The sequence below is a fragment of the Ursus maritimus genome, unplaced genomic scaffold, assembly GCF_017311325.1.
Source record: "Ursus maritimus isolate PB19 unplaced genomic scaffold, ASM1731132v1 scaffold_22, whole genome shotgun sequence".
Lineage (NCBI taxonomy): Eukaryota > Metazoa > Chordata > Mammalia > Carnivora > Ursidae > Ursus > Ursus maritimus.
The window spans coordinates 39900603-39916534 of record NW_024424675.1 but is presented as its reverse complement, the minus strand read 5'-3'; the positions used below and the strand labels follow the sequence as shown (position 1 = coordinate 39916534).

At 45.3% G+C, this 15932-nt stretch overlaps 1 protein-coding gene across 1 annotated transcript in view; it reads left to right on the top strand.

Moving 5' to 3' along the window:
- BCAS1 (brain enriched myelin associated protein 1) overlaps positions 1-15517 on the top strand; it is an 85030-nt gene extending 69513 nt beyond the window's left edge. Inside the window, exons 11-13 of the mRNA XM_040637870.1 lie at positions 5226-5291; positions 10410-10673; positions 14505-15517. Coding sequence (XP_040493804.1) covers positions 5226-5291; positions 10410-10673; positions 14505-14579 — 405 coding nt within the window. The 3' untranslated portion in view covers positions 14580-15517. The remainder of the gene's footprint in view (positions 1-5225; positions 5292-10409; positions 10674-14504) is intronic.
- Positions 15518-15932: the final 415 nt, after the last annotated feature.

The following is a 15932-nucleotide window of genomic DNA, read 5'->3' as shown; positions in this document are numbered from 1 at the left end:
TGTTTTCAGCTTTGAGCTAACATTTCATGACTTCCAAACTAATTTAAAGTCCGGATTTATGCAGGAGAAAACCAAACCAAACCAAACCCTGCTCTCGGGGCTTGAAAATTGAGACAACATCTGACTCATCACCGAGCTTTTCATTTTTCATTTTTTGAGCCAAATAAGTGAACATTTCAAACTGATTTTAGATATTGTTAGCAAAATATAGTTCTTTTTAAAATAATTGATTTAATAGAAGAGGGAACTCAATTGTAAATGTGTCACCCTTGTTTTGTAATCAATGTCTCCATTTATCAGATCATGGATTTTCTACCTTCTCTACTTGGCCTCCATTAAATTTCTCTCGGAAGACATATTTTGCTGTCCCACAGCAATGTGACTCATGGTTGCATATTTTGAAAAAATAAATAAATGCATTGCCCAGTTTATTTCTAAAGAGATCCTTTTCTTTCCAGAAACTAACCTCTCCTAAAAATAGAAATGGAAAGAGTATCATTTTTCAAATAATCCCATTTCAGGAAAAACAAGTATATTTCAGGTAAAGATAAATAGAGTCCCCCAAGTCCTCGTACTGCATCCAACACAGGTCAAGCTACAACTTCACAAAAATCCTATGGGCTCCTACAGATTTTCAAAATAATTGCAAGGAGTAGCTAAGACATCTGTCACGCCCTAAATAGAAAAAGATTCTTATATGTATTAATTCAAGTGTATGTCAAGAAATTGGATATTTGAAGCGCCAGTATATTTTTATAGAGTGAGTGGGTGGAGATCTCTATTCATGTGCCCGCAAACCAGGTAGGCAGATGAAATCATACGGTGGTAGATAGAAATATAGAGATATAAATTTATCATCTGTCAATATTAATAACACCCTGTACTTGAAAAGTGCTTTCTTCTCCGAGCCATTGTCACCTACTGTTTCATTTAATCCTCCTCCTGTCTCTTTCTTTAGACCATTTGTTTTGTAAGAAGCTCTTTGTTGGAATCATGGTCTCAGGCATAGAGAAGGAGTGTGAGCTTTAATATCGAGCAAATATAAGACCCGAATGAGGATAGAGCCAGGAAGTCATGGTCTTCCGTTGCTTACATTCGATCTATAAATCTAACAAAACCTGTTGAAATTTACCATCTGGAGGGAAAAGAAGGGTGCTTTGTAACGGTGATTGTAAGACAAAAAAAAAAAAAACAAAAACAGGAGTCTTCCAGCTAAAGTTCTTCATCTCCCTTTCTGCCCCAAGTACCATCTATGAATACAGAGTTGCCCTTCACGAGAGGGTTTCTGAAAGTAGCATTTCTTTGGGTAATTCCTGTCTCCACAGCAGCTTGCGTTCCTTTCTACCCTTAAAGGGGATTCTGTGGTCACTTGGCGCTCTCAGGTAATAATTACAGTAATGATGATAATAGCTACTGTTTACATATCATGTGCCAGTGGCCCGGCCAGCACATTAGCTCATTGATTAGCCTAAAAACCCCATGCAACACATTCCTGCCCCACCGTGCAGAGAAGGGCATGAAGACTCAGCGTGTTTAAGTGATGCCGTCAAGGTCACAGAACTGGTAGATGGCGGCACCAGACCTCAAACTCGGGTGTTTGTTGATTCTAACGCTCACCCCTGTACTTAGATGGAACTGGGGCTTTCTGGGCTCCTGGCGGCTGATTTTTTTTGAGAGTACATGGAGGTGAACATCAGAGCTCCATTTTTGTGATTCTCCTAGTAGTGTTCTCTGTGCTTACCTGGAATCACCTGAAATGACAAGGCAAGAGAGAGGAGAATTAATACATGACTTACAGAAAGCTCGGGTGTGGTTTTCTGAATCTATTTGTCACTAAACTGAGATTTGCCTTGACTGTGTAATTTTGTCTGATTGCCCAGTTCTGTTTCAAGTGAGTATCTTGGTAAAATACAAAGGTTGGACGCATAGCCTTTGTTGATTCTGGAAATTTCTAGCAGGTCCAGTTCCTTGGATTTGTTACAATAAGGCTGACCTAGTAAACAATCCCTCATTATCAATTAAAATATTTTCCCAATTCTTTTAAATTGCAACTTAGGTTGGATTAGATTTCCATCAAAAACACACTTGCACTCCTTTCAAAGAAATGTGAACCGCCCACCAAACATTTCCACTAGAACTTTGAATAGCTAAGCGATACATGTTGCAGAGGGTTCAAACGCTCCTCGGAGTATCCAGCTCTCAGAATGTGTGACACCATGAAAGAAATAAAAATGACTTTATTAATACGCAAAGCTTGGATGTCACAACCAGATTCCATCCCAACACCGCAGGCTGGATGCCCGAGACACTTCACCTTTACCTCTCATGAATAAAAATAAACCCCTGGAAGAAAGTTACTCAGTGTTGAACTAGAAAATCTCTGAAATTACTTGGTAGCCTCCAAACTGTTCTTTGAAGTATTAGATAGTCCCTGAAAAAAATGTGGGGTTCTAACTCTAGTTTTTAGACAATGGAGAAAATGAGCTTCTACGGTCATGGTCCTTCGAATACAGAGCCCAACATGAACTATTTGAACTGGTCTCTGGAAGAGGATTCAGCAAAGAGGAAAGAATGATAGAAAACAATGAGAGGAAGGGAGGGAGGGACTTGTAAGACCCTTAGTCTAAACTCAGCACGCAGTCACCTTTGCATATATATGGCTTTCTATGCCTCAAAATGAATAACAGAGGAAAATCATAGAAAAGCTTGAGATAGTCTCTTTTTTAAAGAGGAAGGAGTTGAACTTCTTTGCAATAATCTCCCTGACAGCCGGAGGGACCGTTGTCAGGATCTTAACCTCGATCCACTGTTGCCAAGGAAGACTTTTGATTCAATCTAAATTCTCCCCCAAGGGCTAGCAAAGAAAGGGAGGGCAAGAAAGCAGATTTAAACCCTAAACTGGCGGAGGACCTAACAGATAATCAAATTGAAACCACTAACGGGAAGTTAAAAATCTCTCTCTCTCTCTCTCTCTCTCTCTCTCTCTCTCTCTCTCTCGCAGGTGGGGCCGTGCATGCCTCCTAATCTCCATTCAGATTTTGCTTAAAAAACCAACATTGTTTGTTTGGCTGGTTTTGCCATTCAGCATTCCCCAAAGGCCAGCTAATGAGGCTGTGACACCATATTCTAAAGGACACTGGGGAATGTGTTTGGGTAGGAAGGGCTCTTAACGGCAGCCTGAATTCTGGAGGCCAGGGAAATCCCAAAATGGCAAAACCTTTGGATGCAATGAGGAGGCGGACCGAGCTGGTTACAGGGAGAGAAATAGTAACCAAGAGAGTCAATCTCTTTTTCTAAATGTTCTCCAGCAAGACTGGCCCTTGTAGAACAATGCAGAAGACCCAGGGGAAGAAAAAACCACTCTCCATCTAAATGGATCTAAAGTGTGTGAAGAGGACCCAGAGATCCTTATTTGCCTCTGGGCTGAACAGCTGGGTGAAGCCCATGACAGTGATGTTCCTAAGAAAAGCACATGGAACTTCCAGACGCCAGGGGTTCAGGCAGGAGAAAGATTCCTTCCATTCCTAACCAATCAAGAAGCATGTATCAAGGTTCTACCCTATGCCAGGCTTTGTAAAGGTTGGTTTAGAGGCAGGAAAAGACCTAGAAATTGCCATACTGTGTCAAACCATTGACAGTCCTAGTCAAGACTTCTGAATCTTAGCAGCACCAAGTAGTATTTAAAGACGAGCGTGGTCGACCTCTGGGGATGGGCATGTTCCACAAACCTCCCTATTTGAGATTTATCAACCTCCATCTTATCCAAGCCCTTATTATCTTTCCTAATTAGGGGACTTCATAGTAGGTGCTCAGTGAAACGTGTGTAATTGAACGGTGCCTCCCTACCTCGGAGGAACGGTACGGGGAGGCGGTTAAGAGGATGGAATATGGAGTCATTGCCTGGTGTCAGATCCTGACTCCCTCACCTGCTGGTTCCATGACCCACGCTGGTTTCTCTGAGCTTCCATTTTCTTGCCTGTAAAATGAGGCAAATAAAATTATTCCTCGATCTTAAGGTTCTGCATGAGGAATAAATGAACTAGTGAGGGTTATTATCTCATTTGGCACCCTGCCTAACCTTTAGTAAGCACTTCACTAAAAGTTAGCTTTCATGAATAATAATTTTCATTATCTTTACTAATATGAGTACCATACGTCAGATTACAGAGACATATAATATTAATCAATCAAAAAATTATTTGAGTGCCTTTGATGTTGTTAACTGTTCTTGATGCAGGTGTTACAGGTTCTTGCCACCTGCTGGCAGAACAGCTGAGATCGTAGCAGTGGGAGTTGAAGTCTTCCTGTTTGCCCCACATTGCTTACCCCCTGTTTCCTACACCCCCTGCCTCCAGCAGGGGAGGAGGAGACGATAAGCAGTGACCAAATATATGGGCATTAAACCCGAGAAGAACTGGGCAATTCATTACCAGAGTTCTTAGGTGCTTTATCAAGCGTCAGGCCCAGAGCATTACGGAATCCACAGCTGAGACTCCGGGCCCCAGTATGGGTCTGCATTTGTCTATGCCGATTAGCTTGAAGAAGTGATGTTCAGACTCCAGTGTGCTTCAGAATCACCTGGAGGGCTTGTTGCTCACCGCCTCCCCCCGCCCCCACTCCGTGGTTCTCAAGAATTGGTATTTCTAACAAACTCCCAAGGGATGCTGAGGCTGTGGCCCTGGGATCACGGTTTGAGAACCCCTCACTGAGCCTGTGCTTTCAGGAGCCAAAGCTGTGATCCAGCCTTATCACTGATGCCACGGGCCACAGAGCCACTAAAAATGAAAAATGGGATATTCAATAAACCCCATCTGTCTGCGAGGGGAAAACCCACAGGGAAATATCTACCACCTAAATGTTACCAACAGAAGGCTACCAACGGTTCACTTGTTCACTCACGCAACACGTCCCACCGCCTCCTGGTTCCAACACCAACATTTGGTCATCATTTCTTTACCCCAGAATTACCTAATCACAGGGTTTAAGACTTCCATTGTTGTTGTTATTTGGGGAAGCCAACACTTGAATATAATCGGCCTCTGGTTACAAGCCACATGGAAATTGTGTATCTTATGAGTAATACATTTCTAGCTGGTCCTCCATTTGTCTTGACCCTGAATCTCAACCATGAATGACTGAGGTCATGCATTTCAGAACTCCCCTTGCATTCCCCATGTTGCTGTGCTCCTGGTAGCTGAAAGGTCATTGTCTGTTTGTTATTTTAGTCAGTGAAAGGGGATGGAGGGATCACCCACTCAGAAGAAATAAATGGGAAAGACTCCAGCTATCAAGTAAGTGACCCGTCAACTCTGTTCGGTGGTGGGTTTAGCTTGCATGTTCTCACTTCTTTCCAGCTTCGTTGCCAATGCAATTCTCAGCCGCAGACAACTCATTTACCATCTCTAGGTTAAGCACCTGCTGTATACCAGGCACTATCTCGGGGTCTGCGGATACATGCATGAACAAGCTAGAATTTCTCGGCTATTTCATTTAACTCATGCTTTTCCCTCTTCCCTTCCTATCCTTCAAGTCTTGGCCTAAATGTCACCTCCTCAAAGAGATGTTCTATTTCCGCCCATCATCATTGCATCTTGTTCTCTTACTTCATAGACTTTATCATACATTGTAATAAGTCCTTTGTCTATTAGTTGCGTCTCCTCTACCCCTTCCTTTCTGTGTCTGGAGCATCTGTGGGGCAAGCGAGGAGCCTCTTTTATTTTTCTATCACATTGCATAGTGCCTGGCATAGAGTAGGAGCTCTTTCTTGGGAAAAAAAAAAATTGGGTGAAAGACATGGGCTTACATGTTTTTTTTCCATGATTTTCTCCATTCTAGAAGAAACATAACTATGACATTTTTATAACTACATGTATCTTTTTTTTTTTTAAATGGGATCATCTCACGTTCGACACCCTATTTTGTGACCAGTGCCTTAACTAACTTAAAAACATACCTCCACAAAAATGTCCCCAAATAGTCTACTGATGTTTGCGATACAGAGAACTGGTTAAGAACATGATTTGCAGGCTCAGACCACCTGCGTTCGAATCCTGGCTCTGCTACTTTTTAGCTGTGTGACTAAAAACAACTTACCAAATCTCTCCGTGCCTCAGTTTCCTCATCTCTACAATGGAGCTAGGAAAAGTACTGCCTCGTGGCATTGTCATACTTAGATGAGTCTACCCGTGTAAACAGTCCTAGTACTGGGGACTCAGTAAGTGTTAGTTGCTATGTGAAGCCGTGTGGGCTACTGTACAAACTACCACCGGCTCAAAGGTTTAACAACAGACATTTGTTTTCTCACGGTTTTGGAGACTGGAAAATCCAAGATCAGGATGGTAGCATGGTTCCTGGCAAGGAGAGCTCTCTTCCTGGCTTTCCAACAGCTGCTGTCTGCTATGTCCTCATATGGCAGCTCTTAGAAGGACGCTAATCCTATTGGATGAGGGCACCATTCTTCTGACGTCAATTAACCTTAATTACTTTCTTACTCCAGCTACGCTCACACTGGGGGTTAAGGCTTCAACATATGAAGCCATAGCTGTTGCTATCATTTTGTTACTATGACTCCTGTGCCACTGATAGGAAATTACCCCCTAGTGTATTGTTCATATCCCACACACACAAATGGACAGCAATGACTATAAATAATTTATTATATTTCTATTTCCATAATAGTTGGATTAGCCCATATATTTCACCAGGGAATATATTGCTTTTTGCTACATTCAAATTATTTTTGTTTTTCATTTTCAACTTATGACTATGCCTGCCCCCAAACTCATTCTCTAGACCACTTCGGAACCAAAAATCCTGAAGTTGACTACCTTGGAAGTATGATAAATTTACTTTATTCAATATGAAATATTTAAATATAATTGTACATTTTGTCTAGGATCTGGATGTGAAACAGTTAGGCCAATCATCTTAGCGATTGTAAAACCTAAGTGAAGTCAGTACAAATCTGAGTAAGCTAGAAACCTCATTCTATGTACACTCACCTAGGAGTGCTCTGAGAATCCATCAGAGGTCCCTGGATCCAGACTTGAGGAGACGGATGTGTAATCTTGGAGACATGATAAATGCCTAGTTGAATTTTGGGGGTGGGAAGAGACATTCTCTGCTCCTTTCCAAGTTGCCTTCTCAGGGTTATGAGAGTCTTGGTTGATGATTCCAGGAGAAGAAGCCGCAGGCACCTCCTGGTCTGGGTATGCTTCCAAGGTCTGAATCAAATGGGGTGTCCCCATGACCCTGTCCTCCAACTTCCTGCCAGCACCGCTGGGTTCTAAGGGAGGGAGGACATACCCAGATGATTTGGATGAGAGTAACTTTTGTTATAAATTCTGAGAGAGTCAAATCCCAAGTAAAGATTTTAAATCATATGCATTTAATGACAAACCATTCATCACAGAGTTTAGATTCTTAGCTTACTCTGAATATAAGGAACCAACATCTGTTATTTTCGGAAGTTACTTTCTAAGCCATTAAGAAGAACATTTAAGCCTAATAGCATGGTGTAACCCTGCGGTAAATGGAGCTGATCCATTGAAAGCTCCCCTCCTGGAAAAAAAAAAAAAAATCAATGTCCTGTGAAAGTTATTGATGTGTGGGCACGTCTCCCTCCCCACCTCACAGTGATTTGCTGAGGGAAACAGTGTAGAAACATCTGGAGGGCGAGTTGCCGGCCATTCATTCAACCCATTTTGGTGGAGACTTACTATGTGTCAGACGAGGTGCTGGGAATAAAGCCATGGAAGACAGAAGAGTTTTGTTCTCTGGAGCTCCCCTTCCAGCAGAGGGAGGCGGGCAGAGCACTCTCAAATGAGCCAAGAAATCCCCAAGATTAAGGCAAACATAAAGAAAACACAGCAGTGTTTTGTCAGACAGGGGTCGGCCTTCTTCAGACCGTCTAAACAGGGACTGCGTCTCCAAGGAGGCGACGTCTGAGCTGAGACGTGACAGCAAAGAAGCAGCCATCCTGTCAAACCCTGCGAACAGCAAACATGAAGCCCCTCTTTGAGAATAGCTTGTTCAAGGAAGAAGAGGAGGCCATGTGCCTGGAGCACAAGGAACAGAGGGGAGAAGGATCGGAGACAAGGCTGGAGAGGCACATCTGGAGACTGAACAAGGATTTCCTGAGTCCTTCATCTGTATCTGGCTCTCGGATCCACGCAGAAAGAATGTGTCAGAGAGAATCTCGGTGGGCAATGTTGGGTCAGGATGACAGACGCTTCCCAGTTTGCCCGGGGCTTTGTGGTTTTAAAATTAAGTTGCATGTCCCGGAACCCCCTCTCTCCCAGACAAAATGAGAAGACTGGTCCCCGGATGTTTGGCCTTTCCCATGGGCCAGACACCATGTGACACAGGCTTTCCGTGACGGGCTACTGTAATCCTTAGACCACCGGGAGGTAGGATTTCTTTTGTTACTCCCACACGGATGAGGAAGCTGAGAGAGCCAGTGATTTATTCCAGGTCGTACAGCGAGGAGTCAGCACCACATCCTGTTTGTTGTCGTTGTCGTTGTCGTTTTGATGCCAAACACTAAGCCCTTAGCCAATAACTGGGTCTTATCATCTTCTATGCAACAAAAACAGTCAACAGGGTGTTCAAATGGTCTGTGGTCTTTCTGAAGAGCCTCGTGGTGGGAGTTTCTGTCTCAGCCTACGGGGGTGTCTGCTCTCGGCTCTCTGTTGCAGCTGGGCATCTGTATCTTACTTCGCATTTGCTACAACTTTGGCAGCCGGGGTCCGACGGAAATACTCAGAGTCACTGGTGGCAGGACAGCTTTTTGGGGTGACTCCGTGTTCGATGCTTCCTTTCTCCAAGGAAACTCTGCCCTCGGGAGCCTTTTCGGACCAGGGAATCTTCTGTCTTCTTGCTTATTTCTAAGGGGTATATCGATACTGATGAGAAATGACGGTTCTCGGCTTACTGCTTTCTCCGTCAAACTGCAACTTTGTCCAAGAACTTTTTCACTCGGGAACAATCGATCACTTTTACCAATCAGAAGTTGTAAACATGTATTCGGCAGGTCAAATGTGGCCCATGGGGGTCCTGGTGTTGTGGCTGTTTTCAAGTTTCTATGCGGAAGATAGAAGACTTGGCAGCCCTGGGGCTAGGATCCTACATAGTGTCTTGGCTGGGTCTGAGAAGCTGTTGCCCCTTTGGACACGGCACGTGACAATTCACCAAGATCCTCCCCGCCACTCCAATTTACTCCCCAACGTCAAAGCCAGCATTGCTTGAACTGGTGTTTTTCTTACACTAGAGAAATATTTCTTATGTTGCTTTCCCAACTGGGGATATAAGATCTCTAGGTGATTATTCTTACCCCTAGCCTCTGTCATGTTTTTCTATCATCTGTCTGGCCCCTGTATTAATTTCAGTTCAAGTAAATTATGGGGAGAAGGCTTTTACTTTACAGATATTTTGTTATCTGTCATTTACCTAGAATTTTCTCGAATTTTGGATTTTACAGCTTCATCCTTCCAAACTACAGGAACCAAGTAGGACGGCAAAAATTTCTCTTCAGCATGAAAGATGTACATTCAAAACCTAAAATAAAACATTTATCTTCTCTCACCACTGTTTTATAAACGAAAGAACAGTTTCACGCCAGAAATGAAGGTAGACATAACCATGAAGAAAACATTAGGCATCCCCTAGAAAAGAATCACATGTGGTTTTAAGTGGGAGAAACCCTCTCAAACCTGGCTTAAGCACAAAAGGAACAGCTTCAGGAACAGCTAGATCCAGGGGCATATGTGATGGCATCAGCACCTGGATTCTTTCTCCCTCTCTGTCTCTTCATCTCTCAGCTCTGCTTTTCTCTCTACTGCTTTCTTTTCAAGAAGACTTTTCCTGGAAATGGTGTGGGCTCTGAAACTCCAGGCTATCTTCACAGTTTCAAATCCAATGGAGGGTGGACAGACCTCTCTCTTGGTTGATTTAGTAAGGTTCTGAGATTAGCTCAGTTTTTATCCGTGTTCAGCCATCCTGAACCAATCCCAGCAGCCCGATCACGTCCAAGGCTCTGATTGGCCAGCCTGAGTCAAGTGCCTTTGTCCAGGGGTGGAATTCATTTGTCTGAACCACAGTGAAAGGAGAGAGAAGGGTGGTTCTCCAAGAAAAACCCAAGTTCTCGTCCCAGAAGAAGGAGAGAAGAATGCTTGCTAGGAAAGCATAAATAAATTGATTATTAGATAAACAAATAAATGTCTCCTACCGGGACCTTGAACCATCATAAGTATTTGCACCTTTTTCTTATTTTTTTTTCATTTCACCCAGGACTCATGAGAACGTAGACCCCATCCAATATTTCAACACCTTTGTTTTGACATACGTATTCCCCTGCTATCGAGCGTTGTCTTACAGCTCCTAAACATGCATTTTGTTTGAACTTGCTGTAGACGGCAGACTCAGTGGAGAAGGCCATCGCATCCCCTGAGCCGGAGCAGGCTGGAGCAGGCCAGAAGGGCAAAGAGGGCTCCTCCAAGGACAAGAAGGTGGCAGCCGAGGGGAACAAGCTGAAGAACAACAAGCAGGAAGCCAAAGAACCCATCCAGTGCGTGGAACCGGCCGTGGGGCAGGTGACCTCGCTGCAGAATGGGGACAAGTCCCAAAAGAGACAGGAGAAACGGCGGCAGTCTCTCGGGGGCTTCTTTAAGGGCCTGGTAGGTGGATTGTTCCTATCTTCTTTCTAGGCTCTTGGGCCAGGAGTGTGGTTCCCGCCTTCAAGGCGGGACTGGCCTAGACCTTTGTCAAAGACATATGGATGGAGCACCTGCTGTATGCCAGGTGCTGGGCTAGGCCTGGAGAGCAGAGCGGGCAGAGGCATCACCATTCGGGGGGACACTCAGGTGCAGATGAATGGGGGCAGGGATACTGAGCCTGCAAAGAGCAGGGGGGCAGAAGGCAGGACGGAGGGAGCCTGAGTGCGAGGATGTGGCCCCGCCCTGGGTTGAAAGGAGTATCAAGGAAGGCTTCCCCGGGGAGATGACCTCTAAGGTGGGGCCTCTAATTAGCCTGTGGAGGAGAAGGCAAGGGGAGGCCTGAAGGCCCAGCGTGTTCCAGGCAATGGAGAGAGTGAAATTCAGCCTGGCGGGAAGAGAGCGTGGGAGCACAGAGGCAAGGCTGGCTAGGACAGCTGATGATAAAGAGCATCAGTGTTCCTCTGTGGCCAAAGGGAGCCTTGAAGTGTTTAAATCAGGAAACTGCTCTGAACCTGACCTTGGGTGGTGGGTATACAGAGGTGACTAAAAATTAGCTCCTTCTTTGCAGAGAGGTCTAGTCCACAGTGAGCGGAGACCAGACACTCAAGAGTTAGTTAACGTCTGGGTTATTTGTGTGTGTGTATTTGGTTCTCTCTCTCCTCCCTAGCCTGGTAGCTTTAGGAGAGCAGTGCCTGCGCTGTCACGGGCGGACGTGCTGTCCTCCCCAGCACGGTGGCTAGAGCACAGCAGACACTCAAGAAGGGTTTGCTGAATGAAGGAAGGAATGCATGGGGTGACATATGGCACTAGTAAATGTTGTCTTCTATTTGGGATAATATAAATCCTGGCCCATGAGCAGAGTCTGAAGGTCATTAATCGAGAGATAAACAAGGTGGTCAAGCAGCCACTAGGAGTAGACACAGGTGATGTCATACCAGGACCCATGGGGATGTGGCTGGAGCCCAGAGGGCAGGACAAGGAAATCACACTGACAGTAGCTGTGGGTCTGGAGTTAACTGGGGTTAACCTGAACATCCGAATATCTGTAGGTGTTGGTGACCTCTGATCGATGGAGGTGGGGGAGCATGACGGTTCCCCTGGACCCAAGTTTGGTCTCTAAACAGCATCTCCGGGAACCTGTTAGAAATACAGAATCTCAGGCCCCATGTTTATTTTATGGATGAATGCCATGGTATTTCCCTCTGGCCTGTGTGTCTGAGTGTGGGTACAGAACTTCAGTGTGAGGTAGGGCTAGAAGTCACGGTTGGAGGCTGTTTGGAAATGGGAGGCCCTGGTACAAAGCCTCTCTCCTCTTCCCAAGCCTCTGGTGTAAAGCCCTCTCCGGTTTTTAAGAGGTGGTGAAGACCAGAGACTGACCATCAAAAAGACTGATCATGCTTTGAGTGGTTTTGCTGGAAAATTTGTCTCCATTCTCTGCTCCAGTTCCTTGGAGAGGAGAAAAACCCTTATCACACTTTTCTAGACATTTCCAAACTGACCATGCATTTTTTTCTGCCCAAAGTTCTGGTGGAACCATTCCCTGCCAAGCCACAGTGCCTGGGGTGGCATACTGCGTGGGGAGGGTGCTGTTCTGGAAAGATTCTGAGCTCACGGGCCCGGTCAGTTCCTTACTTTCTTGGTGGTTTCTGGTGGTTTTCTGGGGTTTATTTTATTTATTTTCTTTTATTTTTTGGTCAGAGGCTCATGGAGTGTTCTCTGCATGTCTCCTACCCATGAAATCCCTGGATCTAACAGGATGGAGCTCATCCAATAGTCCTGAACCTTTGATTTTATATGCAGGGGACATTTGGCAATGTCCAGAGACCCTTTTGGTGGTCACCACTGGGAGTAGGCGCTCCTGAGACATTGCGGGTAGAGACCAGGGATGTTGCTAAATGACCCATAGTGCACAGAACAGCCACGGGGCTGGAGTTAACCCTTCAGGTTGTGATAAAGATGGGGCAGGTATATGAAACAAACTGCCCTAAGCCAATTGATCGTTCCTGATTGTCCCGGTCCCTGAATATCTGTGGGGGAGCCCGGTCCCTGAATATCTGTGGGGGAGCCCGGTCCCTGAATATCTGTCAGAGTGGGGCCAGAGCTGAGAAGTCCAGAAATGACCAAAGAGCACATAGGACAGTGGAAAGAACAGAGCAGTGCCGAGGAGCCTGTGCCGTGAAGTTGGACAGCTTCATTGGGGCCCTAGACCTACTACTTTCTAGCTGTGTGACCTTGGGTTAGTCACTTAACCCCTCTGAGCCTTGGTTTTCCCCATGCAAAGCTGAGGTGATAATGACAGCAACCTTCTAGGGTTCCTGTGGAATAAAATGAATGTATGCCCTGCGGGGTCCAGCACCTGATAGGAAGCAGGAGTTCCGTAGGGGACGCTATCATTTCCCCGGCAAATACTCCGGGACCTTGTGTGTGGACCGGAGCCTCACCCCCAGCAAATTTAGAACATCGGCCCACATGGCTCTCACCTTAAACCCACCATGGGACTCCTTCCCCTACAATTCATTCTCCCTCCGTCCGCATGCCGCCTCCCTCTCTCCTTGCCCAAGACCATCTGCCCTTGTCAGTTCCCAAATTCATTACCCACCGATCCCGGCTTGATCTTTACCCTCCGGGTGAGGTCCTCTCTGCTCAGCTCCTTACTGCCCTCTCTTTCCAACCTGCTGCCTGGATTCTAACAGGAAACAGCCCCCTTGGCATTTCATGGAGCATCTGAAAAGAAGTGGAAGGAAGCCTTTAGAACTCATCAAGTTTCGCTGTTTGCAAGCATTTGGCTTTTGAGCAGAGGGACTCAGTTGACAAAGAAACTGTTAGAAACTTTGTGTGTGTGTGTGCACGTGCGTGTGTGTACACACATAAATGTGTCTATAGAAGCATATCTATTTGATCAACATGGAGCTCCGATTGGAGACGGAGTAGGTTCCCGCCCCCTCTTGCCCAAGAATCACCCACTTGATGGCGCCCTCATCTCTCCCACCGTCCTGGGTCCCTGACTCCTTCATGTAGTGCTAGGATTCCGTGCAGGCCGATGTGCAGTTTTTACAGAGGAATCAACAGAGATTGGAAAGAAGATAGGGCCTATTCTTAATTCCCCTGGAGTCCCCTACCTGTCCTCTTCGGCCCTCTCCACTGGGCACAGGCTGAACCGAGGCTGGGGACAATTAGCTCGGTTACCCCACCCAGCTCTTGGGAAGAGTGACAGGGCCCAGGCTGGAGCCTGGAAAGCAGGTGACCTACAGGGGGCCCGTCCATCGCTACATTAGCTTGTCCTGACTTACCTTAGAGCCTGTTTTCACATCTGTAAAACTGGGTTAATAATCACTGCCCGCCTCACTGGGCTGGTGAGAGGACCAGAGGAGGGTGGGTTTGGTTTGGCTGGTTGTACGCCGTGAAGTGCAGTCCTGAGACAGCAGGCAGGACAAGGGTGGTGTGAATGCCTCTGATCCCCAAAGTCCACGCCTCATGGGGCCAGAGGGGGAACTCGCTTTACCTTGGAGCAACTCTCTGAGATAAGTTGTGTCTCCCCCATTGGAAAGATGAAGAAACTGAGTTGAAAGGGTGAAGTAATTCCTCCAAGACGTCACAAGGCTAGAAAGTGATAGAATGGGGCATTGCACTCCAGCATCTGGTCGGAGACCATTCTTTTATCCACCACACATGCAAGGGGTATATTTATGTAGCACAAGTCCTGGCACGGAGAAAGTGTGAAACACATGGCAGTCGTTGCTCTTGATATTTCAGACTTTCATTGGGGTGCAACTTCTTTATATTTTTCTCCAGGGACCAAAGCGGATGTTGGACGCCCAAGTGCAAACAGACCCTGTATCCATCGGACCAGTTGGCAAATCCAAGTAAACAAATCACTACAGTTCCCACCAAGTTGTCCTGCCAGCAAGATGTCTTCTCCCTACTCCATTTCCTCCCCGAGCCCACTCCATGTACATAGTTTTCTTCTAATGGCCATCAAATGAAATTCTGCCTACAAATTAAGCCTGAGCTGTTGTATATTGAGGTGTATTATTTACGTCTCTGATCCAATCTTTTCCGGTAAACAGCTGTCAAGATGGTTTAGCAGGTGAACCAGTCAGGTCCGAAGACTTGATGGTGGCCAGGCAGGGGGTGGCGGGGGTGGAGGAATGCATTCTGGGTAAGTTATGAAAAATGGCAGTGGCAAGTAAGTTGCAGAAGAATGCTTGCCGGAAGGAATTAAGCTTTGTAGGAAATACGTGCTCATGCTCTAAGCTCGGAGAGGAGAGACAAAAATGCCTTTAAGTTACACCGCGAGGAGGGACAACATGGGCTCCGTGGCGGGGAGGTCGCCAATTTCCTGCAATGGAATGTGTGGGGAATGAAAAGGGAATGAACAAGGGTTGCTTTTCGAATAGGGTCCTTGAAAGTTATTGATGAGAAGGGAAAAGATTGACCGCAGAGGGTTTGAAATGATTTGGGAAAACAATTGCTTTCTGAAGCTCAGGGAGGGCAAGGATCACAACTTTAAAAAAAAAAAAAAAAAAAAAAAAAAAAAAAAAGCAGAACAAATAAAGTTGCAAATTTACTTTGCAACACAAGGGGGCACTGAGGTCTCCATTTTAATCCTGCATCCTGTAGCCCTAACAAAGATTTGGTCTCTGCAATTTTACATTATTAATGCTTCTCAGATGGCGGAGGGGCTTGCTTCATCTGTTCTGTCTGACACTTATCTCAAGTCTGTCTGTAATTTCCTAATGTTCTCAGGATGTTTTCTGATAAAACCCTCCCCATAACCCCAGTTAATAAAAAATTTTGGAAGATGATTCAAATACCCGAGGTTTTTTTAATATATGTACAGAGGAGTAAATAGGACCATGAGTCTATTAAAATGTAATTCAAAGTAGCATATGACTGACTGATATCATGTATACTGTATCTCTTTTTCTGATTTAATAAAAAAAATACATTTACATCTAAAGCATCTTTTAATTTTCAATTTTAAAGCAGGTCTCTTGTACTCTCTGAGACATCTATCCTCCACCGTATAAAATCAGTCTTCTTCCTCCATCTTACCTTCCCTCCCAGATGCTCCTAGATTTCCTTGTATATCGGCACATGCACATACAAATGTGTGTACACATATATTTGCATATACACACATGCACTTATATAAAAGTACTGTTTTAGCCCAGGCTGCCTAGAGCAGAGCCTGAGACAGGGGTTCAGGAGCATGTGATA